At 48.9% G+C, this 15551-nt stretch overlaps 1 protein-coding gene across 2 annotated transcripts; it reads right to left on the bottom strand.

Moving 5' to 3' along the window:
• Nucleotides 1-4032: 4032 nt before the first annotated feature.
• Fcgr1a (Fc fragment of IgG receptor Ia) lies at nucleotides 4033-15021 on the bottom strand. 2 transcript variants are annotated; one of them, XM_013123787.3, is made up of 7 exons: nucleotides 14579-15021; nucleotides 14002-14165; nucleotides 13603-13623; nucleotides 12477-12734; nucleotides 8578-8832; nucleotides 7500-7784; nucleotides 4033-6531 (listed from the first exon to the last, which is right to left on the bottom strand). In XM_013123787.3, the coding sequence occupies exons 2-7, from the start codon at nucleotides 14030-14032 to the stop codon at nucleotides 6353-6355; spliced, it is 1029 nt and encodes a 342-aa protein (XP_012979241.1). In that variant the 5' UTR covers nucleotides 14033-14165; nucleotides 14579-15021; the 3' UTR covers nucleotides 4033-6352. The 2 variants fall into 2 exon arrangements, with proteins under 2 accessions (XP_012979241.1, XP_040608136.1); XM_040752202.1 differs by having other exon boundaries at nucleotides 14002-14054.
• Nucleotides 15022-15551: the final 530 nt, after the last annotated feature.

The raw sequence follows: 15551 nt of genomic DNA, 5'->3' as shown, positions 1-15551 counted from the left end.
ACTAATAAGTCTACGCCACACTTGATGAACTCTTTTTTTCTTTTTCTTTTTTCTTTTTTTCTTTTTGGTTTTTACGAGACAGGGTTTCTCTGTATTGTTTTGGAGGCTATCGATCCAGCCCAGCCTGGAACTCACAGAGATCCGACTGCCTCTGCCTCCTGAGTGCTGGGATTAAAGGCGTGCACCACCACCACCCGGTGTGTGTTTTGTTTTTGATGGCAGGATCTCCCTATAATATATGGCTCTGTCTGTCCTGTACACCAGACTGGCCTTGAACTCACTGAGATCATTCCCAAGTGCTGGAATTAAAAGTGTGTGCCACCACACCCAGCCTCTCATCAAAGCCTTCACTGGCATCCTGCCCAGCCTCTGATCAAAAATATGCACTTGTCCACTTACACTGATAATGCCACACACTCTGGAGTTCAGCATTCTAGACTCAAACTACTGCTTAAAGGGTAACACGTAGGGTTAATACGAGTCTTACATAAGGGGATGAGGGGTGCAGCTCGGTGTGGAGTGTACTTGCCTCGGCCGCAGCAAGTTCCGGGTTCAGTCATCAGCACCCATTACATGGCGGCGCACACCCGTGATCCCAGCACTAGGTAAGTAGTCTGTCTAGAACAAGTTCCAGATCAGTCAGGGATACTTGAGACTATGCCTAAAAATAACCTTAAATAAAACATTATCTAAAAGTCTTGCTGCTCCCTATACCCTCCTGCCCTGTTCTACCGCCTGGCTCCTCTGCTCGCCACTTCCTGCTAATGAATCAGAAAGTTGTGTTGACCCTTCCTCCAGAGTTTTGTCTATGTGACCATCTCTCAGTAGTTCCCTCTCGGTCGCTCAAGTTGCCCCTCCCACCCCGGTTTCTCACAATACCTGACTTAGTCTCCAAGTCGGTGGCAGTGAAGGTCTCACCCCCAGGGCAATATCTCCATTCTTTTTCCCAGAGGATAACCTGTAAATTCTGAAGGTACCGAGTAATGGAAGGCCCTGAATGGATTCGGCTACTCCTGTTTTGTCCCCAAAGAAGCCTAGAAACTTCTGAGCGTTCTGAAATGGGCCTAGATCCCCCTCCCCCCGAACGAGTCTGTGGTTCTCCATAGCAAGCCCAGAAAATGACAAGACCTGACGATGCATCCTCCTAATTGCCTGTTTTGTACACAATCACGAAAAGGCGTGGTAATTAATTGCAAGGTTAACTCAAGACCCTCTAGCAATGAAGACCCCCATCACCAAACCACACCTCCCCCCAAAGGCAGATGGATCCACTCTCCTCCCCACCAGCTGCATCCTATCCATGCGGGTCGCCTCATTCTGTTCTGGAAACTTCTCAGAGATTCACTGGGGTCCCTGCCTGCACGCTCGCTGGCGTAGCTGGCCCAGGTTTCCTTCCTTCCGACAATGCTGGAACCAGAGAGGAGGCCATATATGCGGGACACGGGGAGCCGGAGGTCGCAGTCTCCTCCCGCAGGCTCGCTGGCATCTCCCCGCCAAGTCTTGGAGCGGGCTAGGCGGGCTCACTGCGTCTTCTCCCAGACGGCGGCGGCTGCGAGCCCCAAAGGTGGCCACCAGGGGGCGCCGCGTGTGGGTCTGATCTGCCTGGCCCGCGGGGCTGCGTAGTTCTGCGGCTGCGCGCTCCCCGAGACTGCCACCCTCTCGTGCTACTGCGCTCGCGCAGAGGCGAAGTGAGTCATCACCGTACGCTGGTCCGCCAACGAGTGGGTGCCTTTCCCCATATTAGGGGGAATCGGAAACGCACGACCCTCTGCCACCTGGGGAAAAGCAGCTATTCACTAGTTGGGGTCACGTGGGACCCTAATGGCAACCCAACAGCGCGCTGACTGCAGTGTATACAGATGACCACTGGATGGCGCCAGCGACTCATGTCGCCCCTGAGGTTTTTTTGGTTTTGTTTTGTTTCTTTCTCTTCTTTCTGTTACTATCTAAGACTCTTGACTGAGTTTATTTTCTCTGCCACCTTAAGGGATTTAAAGGCAGGAAAAATGTTGTGGGACAGGTAGCAAAAGAATAAATCCCAGACACAGCAGACAGAATCAGCCGGTGAAGAAAGGTTTTTATTAGGTAGAAGAAAAACACAGCAGGGCACACAGAAAGACTGGGGGTGGTCTCAGGAAGTTGGCTTCTCATGGAGGGATGGGGGTTTGAGGATCTTTGACGAGGTCTTCCTCTAATTTAGGGTTGGTCAATATCAGAAACCGGTAGGCCCACCGTTCTAGATAAACATGTGCTAGTTGAGCCTTAACTTGGACCGCACTGCGGGGCCCAGCTGGCAGGAGGAAAAGGCCCACCCGGTCATTAGGTGTCTGACCCCCGTCAGGAGTATGTGAAAAAAGCAAGTAGTTTGCCATATTTATCACCTGTTACCTCCCCTATGTGTCTGCCGATCAAGGATCTAAACCCTAGACCTTTATTGCCTTTCTGTTTTGTAACCTGATTGGGAGGTGCCACAATGTCAAGAGGCTGGACGCAGCCGCAGGCAATAGAGAAATAGATGGTATAATGGGTAAATGAGGTAACTACCAACTCTCCCTTTGCTGAAAAGTCAGGGAAGTTGCCCGGTGAAGTCACTTGTCATTTGTCAGCTCTTCTGATTTAAGATGCAGGTCGTGTGGAAGACTAGCAGCAAAAACAGAGCAAAAGCAAAAACAAAACGGGGGAACTCCCGGCTTCTTTTTCATCCCTCCGACCAGAGACATAGACCTGGCTACTTGAAACGAAAGGCTGGCGGGTTTTCCTCCCGCAGTAGCTGCCCCCACCACCATATGTTGGTCAGGTAAACTCAAGGCCTGACCTGGACATATTTACCCAAAGCTGTGGGCTTATCAGCTTTCCTTTCTTTGTCTAAACTGAGCAACCCTAAATAGGGAAAGGGAGCCCCCATTCCCACCAAAGACCCTGAGAGTTCCTAGTCCTCCAGGAGAGGAAGTGCCCCCTCTGCTTTGCAGGAGGTCTTTGTGTGAGTGCTTGCTGCCAGGCTAGTGTGGTGTGTGTGTGTGTGTGTGTGTGTGTGTGTGTGTGTGTGTGTGTGTGTGCGCGCGCGTTTGTGTGTGTGTGCGCGCGTTTGTGTGTGTGTGTGCGCGCGCGTGTGTGTGTGTGTGTGTGTGTGTGTGTGTGTGTGTGTGTGTGTGTGTGTGTGTGTGTGCGAGAGAGAGATATTTTCCTCCATGGCTTTCGCTGCTGTGTTTGAGATTCTCCTTGCTGCCAGGCTGGTGAGGTGTGGTGAGGTGTGTGGTGTGGTGAGGTGTGGTGAGGTGTGTGGTGTGGTGAGGTGTGTGGTGTGGTGAGGTGTGGTGGTATGGTGAGGTGTGGTGTGGTGAGGTATGGTGAGGTGTGGTGAGGTGTGGTGTGGTGAGGTGTGGTGAGGTGTGGTGAGGTGTGGTGAGGTGTGTGGTGTGGTGAGGTGTGGTGTGGTGAGGTGTGGTGAGGTGTGTGGTGTGGTGAGGTGTGGTGAGGTGTGGTGAGGTGTGGTGTAGGTGTGTGGTGTGGTGAGGTGTGTGGTGTGGTGAGGTGTGGTGAGGTGTGGTGAGGTGTGTGGTGTGGTGAGGTGTGGTGAGGTGTGGTGAGGTGTGTGTGTGGTGAGGTGTGTGGTGAGGTGTGTGGTGTGGTGAGGTGTGGTGTGTGGTGTGGTGAGGTGTGTGGTGAGGTGTGTGGTGTGGTGAGGTGTGGTGAGGTGTGTGGTGTGGTGAGGTGTGTGGTGTGGTGAGGTGTGGTGTGGTGAGGTGTGTGGTGTGGTGAGGTGTGGTGAGGTGTGGTGAGGTGTGTGGTGTGGTGAGGTGAGGTGTGTGTGGTGTGGTGTGGTGAGGTGTGGTGAGGTGTGTGGTGTGGTGAGGTGTGGTGTGAGGTGTGGTGTGGGGTGGGGTGGTGAAGTGAGGTGTGGTGTGGTGTGGTGTGGGGTGGGGTGGTGTGGTGTGGTGTGGGGTATGTGGGGTGTGTGTGTGTGATATTTTCCTCCATGGCTTTCGCTGTTGTGTTTGAGATTCTCTTTGCAGCTACTTGTTGTACTAGAGATCTCTTCTGCCTTTTTATTCTTTAATTCACAGCAAAACAACTTGATCCAGACCCTTTAGCAGTAACACATAGTTCACAAAAATACAATAAAAAACAAAGATGTCCCCTTGCCCAGTTAGAGGACAAAGAATAGTTTTCTTTATAAACTATGTACAAAAAACACTGATATGGCAAGTGATTAAAGTGCATCTTTCAGGAGTATCGAGCTTGCTTTCTGGTACTATACACACACACACACACACACACACACACACACACACACACACATATATATGCTATTACCATTGTTTATCTTTTGTTTATTTTTGTTATCATTAAAACAAATGGTTGTCTCTCTCCCCCTCCTTCCCTCTCGTGTGTGTGTGTGTGTGTCTCTCTCTCTGTGTCTCTGTCTCTCTCTGCCTCCAATGTGCCAATAAGACCACAAGCTTCTGCTCCAGTGCTGTTCCTGCCTCCCTGCCTGCTACCATTTCTCCTGCCACGATGGTCGTGGCCTCATACTGGGAACTGGAAGCAAGTCCCCAGTTAAATGCTCTCTTTTGTAAGTTGCTTTGGCCATGATGTTCTTTAGCAGCATATGTTCTTTAGCTACTGAGCCATCTTTAATCTTTTAGGGACTTATTCATATTATTTTTACATTTTATCTCTTAGTCTCTTTGGGGTAAGAGCTATGGTGTATTTTCACATGTATATCTCTTAATCTCTTTGGGGTAAGAACTGTGGTGTTTTGGGGGTTTTGTTTGTTTGTATTGAGATAGGGTTCCTCTGTGTAGCCCTGACTGTCCTGGAATCTCTCTGTAGACCAGGCTGGCCTCAAATCAGCCTCAAACTCGTCAGTCTGCCTCTGCCTCCTGAGTGCAGGCATCAAAGATGTGCTCCACCACGCCCGGCTTGTTTTGTTTTTTTAAGATTGATTTTTTTCAATTGTTTTTGTTCATATGTCTGTGTCTCTATGCCACGCATGCGTAAGTGCTTGAAAGAGGCCAGAAGCCGGCACCAGGACCCCCTAGAGCTGGAGTTATAAGCAGTTACAGAAATTGAATTCAAGTCCTCCGGAAGAGCAGGAAGTGCTCTTAACCCCTGAGCCATCTCTCCACTCTAAGATTGTTTTTCATACCGACAATTTGCGCATGCATTCTGCAACAGCGTATCTCCTCCAGTGGGCTACTATCCCTGTCCCTCTCGGGCCTATTGGTCCCTGGCTATAAAAGTTCTAAAGTACCCTTGGTATCCACTGATGGTTCTCACCCAATGAGACTCATGCTATGCCACACCCTCTCTGGGGACATGAGGGGACCTCTAGCCTAGCAGAGCCTAGAGTTCCAGAGATGTGAGGCATGAGACCTCCAGTGGCTCCTCAGCAGTGACGACAGTAAGTGGGGTACGATCTACGCCTTGTTCCTAGGATTCGGTCTTCCTACGCATGTGAGCCGTGCCTTCCAAGAGGCATCCTTCAGTCAGTGTTGCGGCGCTGTTCTCGGCTTCAGGGCAGTCCTGGAAGGAGAACACTGGAGCAGCCCCATGAGGGCACTGGAGGGTGATGACTGCTTATCAGACGATCATGCATCTAGCCCCAAAGCCTTCAACCACAGCTCCGCTAAGGCCCCACATGTGGGCCGCCTGGAACGATGTCTGGACCTGAGAGAGGTTAGATGGATGGACCCAACCTCCCACACCGCCAACCTCGCTGTCTAGCTGTTGCCCCAGGCCCCGTGGCAGCGGCTCTGGGGGGAAGCATGAAAGGAGCCGGTGGGAAAGAGAACACAAACTGCGATGCTCTCCTGGTGCCCAGCCTTAGCCCAGCGTCACCCTAGGCTATGGTGCTAGTCCGTATCTGTGTCCGCTCCCCTCACACGCGGGTTTTCCCTGGGGAGCCCTGAAACCATCCACCCCGTGAGGAGAGGCACAGCCCTTCCTTCTGGAATGTCACAACCGCTCTAGCTCCCCACTCCTCAGACTGGAGCCTTCAGAGCTGGTTCCTGTGAGCAGGGGCTGGGTGGGGGTTGCTTTTCCTGTGAGGTTCACTTCCTGCTACTCCCGCTTCCCTGCTCTGTGAGGCCAAACAGCAGGAGTCCTTCAGCTTAGGTCTCCTTTCAAACGTCTGATCGCCAGCTTGCTCTCAACTGAAGCCAGCTTGCATATTTCCTTTATTTAAGAGTCACAGGCCGCGGAGCCACAGTTTCAGTGTCAGTCAGCTTTTGGAGGCTTGTACCCCAGCACTGCGGCAGGTCCGCAGCTACCCACTGAGCTGCCCGGCTCTGCTGGTGTGGTCTGTCTTGCAATGTCTTTCTTCTTCGGACACATCATTGCTTCAGACTTACTAAGAGGAAGTTTCTTTCTTCCCCTGATCAGAAACCAAAAGGACTTCTAAATTGTAGTTTTTCTTTCTTTGCAACTTCTTACGTATTTTCGCACAGAGAACTGTGTCCACCAAAAATATTATTCCCATTGACAGATAGAAAAGGATGTGAAACCAGACAGGGCCTGATGACTGAGGACCTGGAGGAGAAAAGAAAAAATTCCTCAGCGGAGGACCGGGAAAGGCTCTGTGTCCCCGCAGGTAAATTCAGGGACAAGAAACTTTCCAGCAATTCCAGATGTGCCCTCCAGGTGGCGCAGGCTCCCTGAGAATATTAACACTGTCCTGAAAGTCAGAGACAATTGCTGTTTCTGCATCTTTAATGTTTGAACCCTCCAATTCAGTTAGATACAGACGCGAGAGTGTGTCGTCGTCTATGAGGGCAAACTGTAAAGCCATCATGTAAATCCATCATCAAAGCACACATCCTTGTCTGGCTGTGTCAAGTTACCAGTTACCTGAAGGGAGGGAACCTCAACTGAGGAATTGCCTCCATTAAGATCCAGCTACATGAGATTTTTTTTTAATTAGTGAGTGGTGGGGGAGGGCCCAGCCCATGTGGGCGGCGCCACCCCTGGGCTGCTGGTCCTGGGTTCTGTAAGAAAGCAGGCTGGGCAAGCCATGCGGAGCATGTAAGCAGCCCCCTCCATGGCGTCTGCCTCCAGGTTCCTGCCCCCTTGACCTCCTGTCCTGACTTCCGTCATGATGAACAGTGCCGTGGAAATGTAAGCCAAGTAAAGCCTCTCCTCCCCAGCTTGCTTTTGGCCATGGTGTTTCGTCACAGCCATAGAAAGCCAACTAGGACAGCCCTAATAGTGCTTTCTGTAGGAGACGGGTGAGGGCGGTCAGTGCTTTCTGTAGGAGACGGGTGAGGGCGGTGGGAAGGGGAAGTTGAGAAGGAGCTGCGGGAGGGAGACAGATAGTGGAAGCAGGAGGAGGAATGGGATAAAGGAAAGAAGAAAAAGGAAAGTGACAGGGAAAGAAAGGGAAGGAAATTCAGGGGAAGCTGGAGGAAAACGGCAGCACCGAACGAAGTGTGGAGCCCTACTCACCAGGGGCTCCCGTTCCGATGGGGGAGGAAAGGGAGCCCCCACTGCCCCGCACTCACCAGGTGTCCTAAGCTCCAACTCAGGGCTGCGCTTTCGGACGCTGCCGTCCTCTGTGGCTGCCTCACACCAGTATAGTCCAGAGTCTTCTCTCTTAGCACTTGGGATGTGGTACTCGGCAGATGTTTTCCTGTCCTCCAGGGTCTCGCTGCCCACGTAGAAGGAGAAGTAAAGCTGCAAGCCAGGACTCTGCGGGGGCAGTTTTGTCACACAGCTCAGGGTGACCGGACTCCCCTCCGGGAAGGGAGATGACAAGGACGCTGTCAGCACTGGGGTTGCAAACAGCTCTAAAGAGAAAGTCATCGGGAGACAAGGTGGTTCCGTTCAGCGTCTGGCCTTTCCATGAGACTCCCCTTTGTGAATCTTCCCCAGGAGAATGAGCTTCCCCCACTTCCAACAGAGGCATAGTTTCTAATAGACACGACTGGCCCCCAGCTGAGGTGCTTCTCGTTACACTGGCACTCTTCTGTGTGTGGCTGTGTTTATTATGAAACACCCACCCCCATGGCAGTAACCAGAGTCTACACTAACACACACTTGCCAACCAAGTCTTTCATTACTTCTGCTATTCAAAAGAGAGGCTGGGACAGTAATTTCTTCCCCCACAGAAATGAACTACTTTTCTCACAGGAATACCTTGCCAGTGAGTTTGAGCACTAAGAAGGTAAGTCATGGAAAGAGTTAAAACAAAGACCTTGTGCAAAGTGGATGGAGAAAAGTGTTTGATTTACAGAAGCTCAAAGAGAAGTGAGTTCAGGGAGGCTACATGATCCCTGACACGCAGATGGAAAGTAAAACCAATTCCTGACGTCTTCCTGGTTTCTATGGGACGTCTGTGGAAATGTCACGAGGTTGGACTGGATTATTTTCTGGTAACTCTGGCTACCTGGAGTGAGTGAGTCTCTGGCCTTAGCAGATAAAATGAATAGACCAAGTGTATAGTCGCCATGCCCTGATGTGGACATGCACTCCTGTGATCACTGACGGGCCTTTGTGGATGCCAAAAAGAGCAATGGGTAGGGACTTGGAGACCTCAGTACTGGTTCTGGCCCAGCCAGTGGTCATGGGGTGGCCGACTACCTTTCACGGTGACAGACATTCCTGCGGAGGTGTAGCGGTGGTAATGTCTCCCTATGCCTGCGCAGTGGTAGACACCAGAGTGAGTCAGGTTGGTTTGCAGAATGGTGACCTCAGAGTCTTGAGAAGAGTGAAAGTATTTTCCATCTCGATAGAAAACCACGTTGTACACCATCTTACTCTGCCAGCCGTGACACCTCAAAGTCAGAGGCTTTCCTTCTGTGAGGACTCTGTCAGAGGCCTGGAGCAGCAGCCAGTCTGAAAAGGGAGGGCCACAGTGTTTGCATGCAACAGAGGAAGTACAAGGAGGACACGTCTTGGAGGCTTGTATACCTTTTACTATTTGCAACATTCTAACCCGGGTCTCTGCTGTGGCCCACACCTGAGTTCTACTTTCAAATCTCTTCAGCTTTGACAGAAAGAAAAGCAACCTTCCCTAGAATCTGTGCACACTAGCCCCCTCTTATCATCCCTTCTCAGGACTCAGAAATGAGTTGAGACAAAGTTTACTTTTCATGGTAGAAAGAATTCTTAGATGACCCCAATGAATCATATATGCAAAGCCTCTTGAATGTGATGTATGTACCGCTATGTCCAGCTTCTATAGGCAAGAGAATATGACACACATTTGCCATATCTGGCTCTTTCTTAGCAAGTTGAATAGAGATGCTCCTGGTGGCCTTGAAGCAGTAAGCCACCATGATATGACATATAGCTTGTGAGGTTTACATGGTAAGAGGCTTCTGGGAGCTGAGTGTCCATACCACCCCCGCCCCATGGACAGCCAGTTAGAAAATGAGGATGCTAGTCCTATAACCACAAGGAATTGAATTCTGTCAGTGACTTGTGAATTTGAAGTGGGACCCGAAGGAACACAGTCTAGTCAACACCCTGACTGCTGAGAGCCTGTGGAGACTGAAGCATAATAGATGTGTTTGAGGCTGTAGGATTGTGGCCGTCTACTGTGCTGCAGTAGAAAGGGATTGTATCTAACTACTGGCGTATGGAGGTGAGGAGTCTGGGAAGGCGGGATAGTGAATGGGCAGTGCGCTGCAGTGGGTGGCGGTGCCCGTGGTCTCAGACACTGCCAGGTTTCTCCTAAATGCAGTTAAGACCTGAAACTCAGCCTCACACTGCCCAGACAGACCAGTGTCTTTGCTTTATGTCAGAAACACAGTATATTTTGATATATCTCCATATGAAATTGTCAAAACACAAATATGAAAAAAATTACACACTGAATTAGCAGACTCAGGTATGTATATCTCAATAGACTTTTATATATTTGTTAAAATAGCCATTCAGAAAGGAAGCTGTGGGTTTTATGCTGTCACTACAGAGTATATATATATATATATATATATATATATTTTTTTTTTTTTTGGTTTTTCAAGACAGGGTTTCTCTGTATTGTTTTGGAGACTGTCCTGGAACTCACTCTGTAGACCATGCTGGCCTCGAACTCACAGAGATCCACCTGCCTCTGCCTCCCAAGTGCTGGGATTAAAGGCGTGCGCCACCAACGCCCAGCCAGAGTATATTTTTATGTACTTATCTATCACCAAAAATGAAAACTCCATAACAGAGATAGACCTAGAAAAAGTTAGCTTTCTGTCCTCTTTCATGGTGTGTGTCTTTCACCGGTAGTCCGTACTTCCTTGTCCTCTAATATTACCTTTCTTGTTCTCTTGTATTTTTAGTTGTGAGCCTTTAACAGCTGAGCCATCTCTCCAGCCCAACGACCTCTTTCCTGTTCTCTTTCCTTGTGTTATACTGTACCCAAATGTATATTTGTTTACATATGTTTTGGTTAGATTCTACCCATTAGAGAAAATGTGCATGTTTTTTTTTTCTTACCCTAACTGGGGGTATTTCATATCAAAACATGATACAGACATAGTTTACTAATTTCCTGTTCAAACATTGCTCGTCCCCATCTTCACTGCCTCTGAAGGAAAGTGACCCTCATTCTGAGTCACATGACTAGAACTTGAACCCACAGACCAGCTGCAGTTTCTTGGTCCCGGGGTCTCTATTGTTTTTCGTTTTTGTTTTTTTTTTTTTTTCCTCTACCAGTTAAAAGGCAGGAAAAATTCTTGAGGGCAACAGATAACAGCAGGGAGAGTTTTTAACACATCAGACAGTATTAGCTGGTGAAAAAGACTTTTTACCCGAGGTGCAAAAATGCACACACAGCAAGCCCACAGAGACCCTCTGCACACAGCAAGCCCACAGAGACCCTCTCCAAAGCAGAGGGGGGCAGAGAACTAAAATAAAAATCCAGTCTCCAGGTGGTGGTGGCCCACACCTTTAGTCCTAGAACTCAGGAGGCAGAGGCAGGTGGGTCTCTATGAGTTAAAGGCCAGCCTGGTCTACAGATCAAGTTCCAGGAGAGCCAGGGCTACACAGACAAATCCTGTCCCAAAATAAAATGAAATAAAATAAATCCAGTCTCAATGGCCAGGGGTTTTTAAGCCTTTGATGAGTCTTTCTCCCCTAATTTAGGATTGGTAGCTGCTTGGCTCACAACCATTATGTTAGCATATTCAGATCCTGTTGAACTCCTAGGCTGCTCCATCTGCAGAGGCCCAACTGATGGAAGAAAACAAACAAAGCCCCCAGACCCGATCTTTCTAAAGCTGCCTGGCCTTTGTCTCAGACCAAGAGGATGAGGAAGAAGCCAAACATCTTGGAAGTTTGCCAGCTTCATCCCCTAGGTGGCCCTCTCCCTGTCCACCTACCAGACAGACTATGTCTTAGATTTTTAGCATCCCCAGACTGACTGAAAGTGACTAAGCATCCGTGTAACCATGATGGAGTCTTCCACTGTCGCATAACCATGGCAACACGTTTTATAAATAGGATAGAGAGAGCAGTAACCGGAAAATCTGATGTGTTAGATGACAGTTAAGAACTTTTGTTCCTTTTGTGGGGCTGGGGGACCATTGAAAAGGCACGCCATAGAGAAATTCACCACACTGGAGGAACCCAGAATTTATAAAGAACTCCTCTGAGCTAATGCGGCCAGCCAGAGGGAGAAGCAGTGAGATGGGGCAGCCATTAAGCGTGAGTGCTTGCTGTTCTCAACCCGTGGGTCGCCACCCTTTGGCAAAGCTCTATCTCCCAACAGATATTTACATTGGGATTCATAGCAGTGGCAAAATTACAGTTATGAAGTAGCAACAAAAACAATTCTATGTTTGGGGGGTCACCACAACATGAAGAGGTGTATCAAAGGTCACAGTCTTAGGAAGGCTGAGAACCACTGCTCTGGAGGACCTGAGTTCACTTCCCACTGCCAGAGACTCCAGTTCTGGGAGGTCCAGCACTCTCTTGTGACCATCAAGGGTACGTACCTGCACATATGACATGCAGACAGACAGGCAGACAGACAGACAGACACACACACACACACACACACACACACGTACGCAAATCTTTTTAAAAGAAACATTGGCCACAAGATGTACCAGGTACTTAAACACATTAAAAGCGGTTAATACCACAATCACAAAAGAAATATAAATTAAGACCACAGTGTGAAGCCACTATACAAGGTCAGAACGACACAGTAAAAAGGACTCAGAAGAGCTGCTGTTGATGAAGTCAGAGGTGAGTTGGCATCAATTTTGGACAAAGTATTAGAGTCTGAGATTTTCCTTGAGACATTGTATCCAAAACTGGCCCACCTGGGATGCTATGGATGCACAGGACCTTAATGTGGTGTTTTAATTATACTGACTAGATTTGACCTGGTAGGTCCTTAGAGCTCACATGTTCACTCAGATCAATAGAATATCACACATATTCTCAAAGAGAAAGAGATACACAGAGAGTACTTTGGCACCCACACAGAGCAGGACCTTGGGATGCCCAGCCCTCCTGCCCCGAGCCATGCTTACCTCTGTGGATTTCTAACTGTACAGGGTCACTTGGCATGGAGAGACCAGTCTGGCACCTGTATTCACCACTGTCCTTGAGCGTGGCCTCGGTGATACTGTAGCTAGGCGTGGAGATCTGAAGGGCTGTGCTGTTGATAAACCACCGGGTGGTTCTGTCTCCTGGTGGGTGGAGCCCCTCACACCATAAAGTGACATTTTCCTTCAGGAAAATACTCACCCAAGGAGGCTGCAAGGTGACCACAGCCTTTGTGACATTTACTGTAGGGAAAAGAGGGCAACAACAGCAGAGAAAACCCTAAGTGGAGCTAAAGCAAGAACTGTGAGTGATTGGTAAAGTATTTCTAGCACAAGGGGGAAAATGTATATTTGAAAAAAATTAGCAAGTGGAAACCCAGGAAACCAGCCAGCCTTTAAGCACCTGGACTCTGCTGTGGGAGTTCTGGGTTATTTGACCCCAGTCCAGGTGTTAGGATCTGGTTGCTGGTGATGAAATCAGTCGGGTTTCAAACCAGAGCAAACTGCTTTGAGCCGGTTTCCCTACACTCAGTGCTAGGTTGTCTTTTTGGGGTGGGGCACACTCCTTCATTGGAAACTGAGGCTCAAGCCCTTGAAGCCTTCCTGTCTGAGGTGGAAAACCTATCTCTGTGTTCTTAGGAAAGGGACAGGTTTAGGGAGCCAGCAGAAAAGTCAGCCTGGCAGGGTGACTTCTGGGTTTCCACAAATCTGTGCTTTTCTGAGCTCACTCGGCCATTGTTTCTCAACCTGTGAGCCGTGACCCCTCTGGAAGTCAAATGGCCCTTTCACAGGTCAACTAAGACCAGCAGAGATCGCAGACATTTACATTATGATTCCTAACAGTAGCAAAGTTACGGTTATGCAGTAACAATGAAAATAATTTTATGACCGGAGGTCACCACAGCATGAGGAACTGTATTAAAGGGTCACAGCATTAGGAAGGTTGAAAACCACTGATCTAGGTATTTAGTTCAGCAGCCAGGGTTCACTCAGAAACCCCACTCTAAATACAGAAATGGTCTTGCTGTGCTCTCCCTCCAGGCTCACAGAGCCCACCCTTTGAATGCGGGACAGCAACAGAAGATGGGAAGTTGATGGAGATGTCACTCACCCACTTGTCCGCCGACTGGAACTGCAAGAGATCAGAGACACAGATATCAGTTGGTGACTAGAAGACAATGATGATGAAGGGAGAATGGGAAGAGAATTCATGACAACTCTGAGGAGGACCCAGTCTCCTGAGAGACTCTCCATCCTCTTTCCCAAAATCAAGGGCCAGCCGAAGGGACGGCTATTCATGATGCTGTCTCTATTTAAACTGAAGGAGGCTTGCCAGCTTAATGCTGGGATGTTCACCTTCCCAGCCTTTGGAAATAAGCACCAACAAGCTATTGGATCATTGATATAGCAGCCTGACTTGAGTTCTAGGCTAACAAACCAAATGATGACAAAAAGTCTTGACCTGGCCAGAAGCCAAGTCCCCGAGCAAGCCGCCCTGAGCCCAACTTACCCCAAAGGAGCAGGGTTGTTAGGAGCCACATGTCACCTCCAGCTGGCAGAAGTCTGTAATGTGTAAGGCATTGAAGAGGTTCTACCAGAGGCTAGGAACCAGGGTTAGAAAAGAGGAAGGAAATGCCACTTCCGCCCACTCGCATTACGGTTGCGTTCCTTTTTCTGGAAAATACATCCTTAGTTGTTGTTTTCCCCTCGGTAACAGGGTTTCCTGTAGCCCAGGTTGTCCTCAAATTTACTATGTAGCCAAGGATGACCTTGACCCCTAATCCTCCTGCCTCTACCTCCCAAGTGCTAGGATTATAGCCGGCTGCCACCAAGCACAGCTACGTATCCCTCTCACAGCTCTCCAGGGTCTCACTGTAGCCCTGAGAGCCTGAGGCTCATCCATAGATCAGGCTAGCCTTGAATTTCCAGAGCTCCACCTGCCTTTGCCTCCCAAGTGGTAAGATTAAAACTGTGAACCGAGGCTCCTGGCTTTCCATCCCTGATTTTTAAAGTAAGCTTTCTCCATTCTCAAAGCCCAGAACCCACCGCTCTGTGTCTTAAACTCTGTCCTGAGTTTGTTTGCTCACTTGGTTTCGTGAATGCTCAGAATCACTGGGAGGACTCCAAATTTACTGACACTCCATTCTGATTATTTTCTTCCTGCAGTATTTTATTTCTTAAGAAATGACTCTGGCGAAGCTCCATTTTAAGATTGGTTCACGGACTGGATATTTTTATCATTTGGGTCCAGAAACTTCTTACATCAGCCTCTGAGAGATATGGGAAGAGTCCCCCTAACACAAACCAGCCTCTGTTCCTCGGGGCACACAGGAAGAATCAACCATCCACAGCAGTGAAAAGTGCAGTAAATAAACCATCTTCCTGAAAGATACTCTGGATTTACAGCACTTAGGCTAAATCCAAGGAAAATAAATGCTTACTGTCAATATCACTACAAAGAAAATTAACTTAGACCAGTGGACAAGAATATCCCTAGGAAAGGGGCTCCCAGTTCAAGTCAGGATATGTGCCCTCAGTCAGAGTGGTTGTAAGATCTACTGATTCTAGGGATTCTGTTAGGAGAGAAAGACAGTTAAACAGAAAGCGGGGTGATCACCTTGAACAGCAGTCTCACTGGCAGGCGGAGAATAATGGTGAGAGCTGCTAAGTGCCTTGGCCCCATGCTGCTCCTGCGGCATCACGAGCAGGTAAAGATGCCATGTTGACTCTCTACTGCGACTAATCCACTTGGTTTCCATTGGCCAAAGAAAGGTGGATGGGAACCTCATGCTAAATCTGAACTGAATCTGAGCTGAAAGCATAACATCGTCTCTCCCACGCGGCTGCTTCTGTGATGAGCAGGCTAGAGCCTTCTCTGGCTAGACATCCACAGCACGGAGCCAACTGTGCTAGCCATGTAGTCTGGAACAGAGCTGGACCGGTTGCCTGCAAGCCTGCATGAGAAATGGATGCTCACTGATGTAGTCCACTGAGATTTTTGTTTGTTTTTTGTTTTTATGAGACAAGGTTTCTCTGTATTGTTTTGAAGGCTGTCAGTCC

The sequence above is a fragment of the Mesocricetus auratus genome, unplaced genomic scaffold (genome assembly GCF_017639785.1).
Source record: "Mesocricetus auratus isolate SY011 unplaced genomic scaffold, BCM_Maur_2.0 Super-Scaffold_100009, whole genome shotgun sequence".
Classification (NCBI taxonomy): domain Eukaryota; kingdom Metazoa; phylum Chordata; class Mammalia; order Rodentia; family Cricetidae; genus Mesocricetus; species Mesocricetus auratus.
The sequence above is the reverse complement of the archived record's forward strand: the minus strand, read 5'-3'. Positions and strand labels throughout refer to the sequence as shown.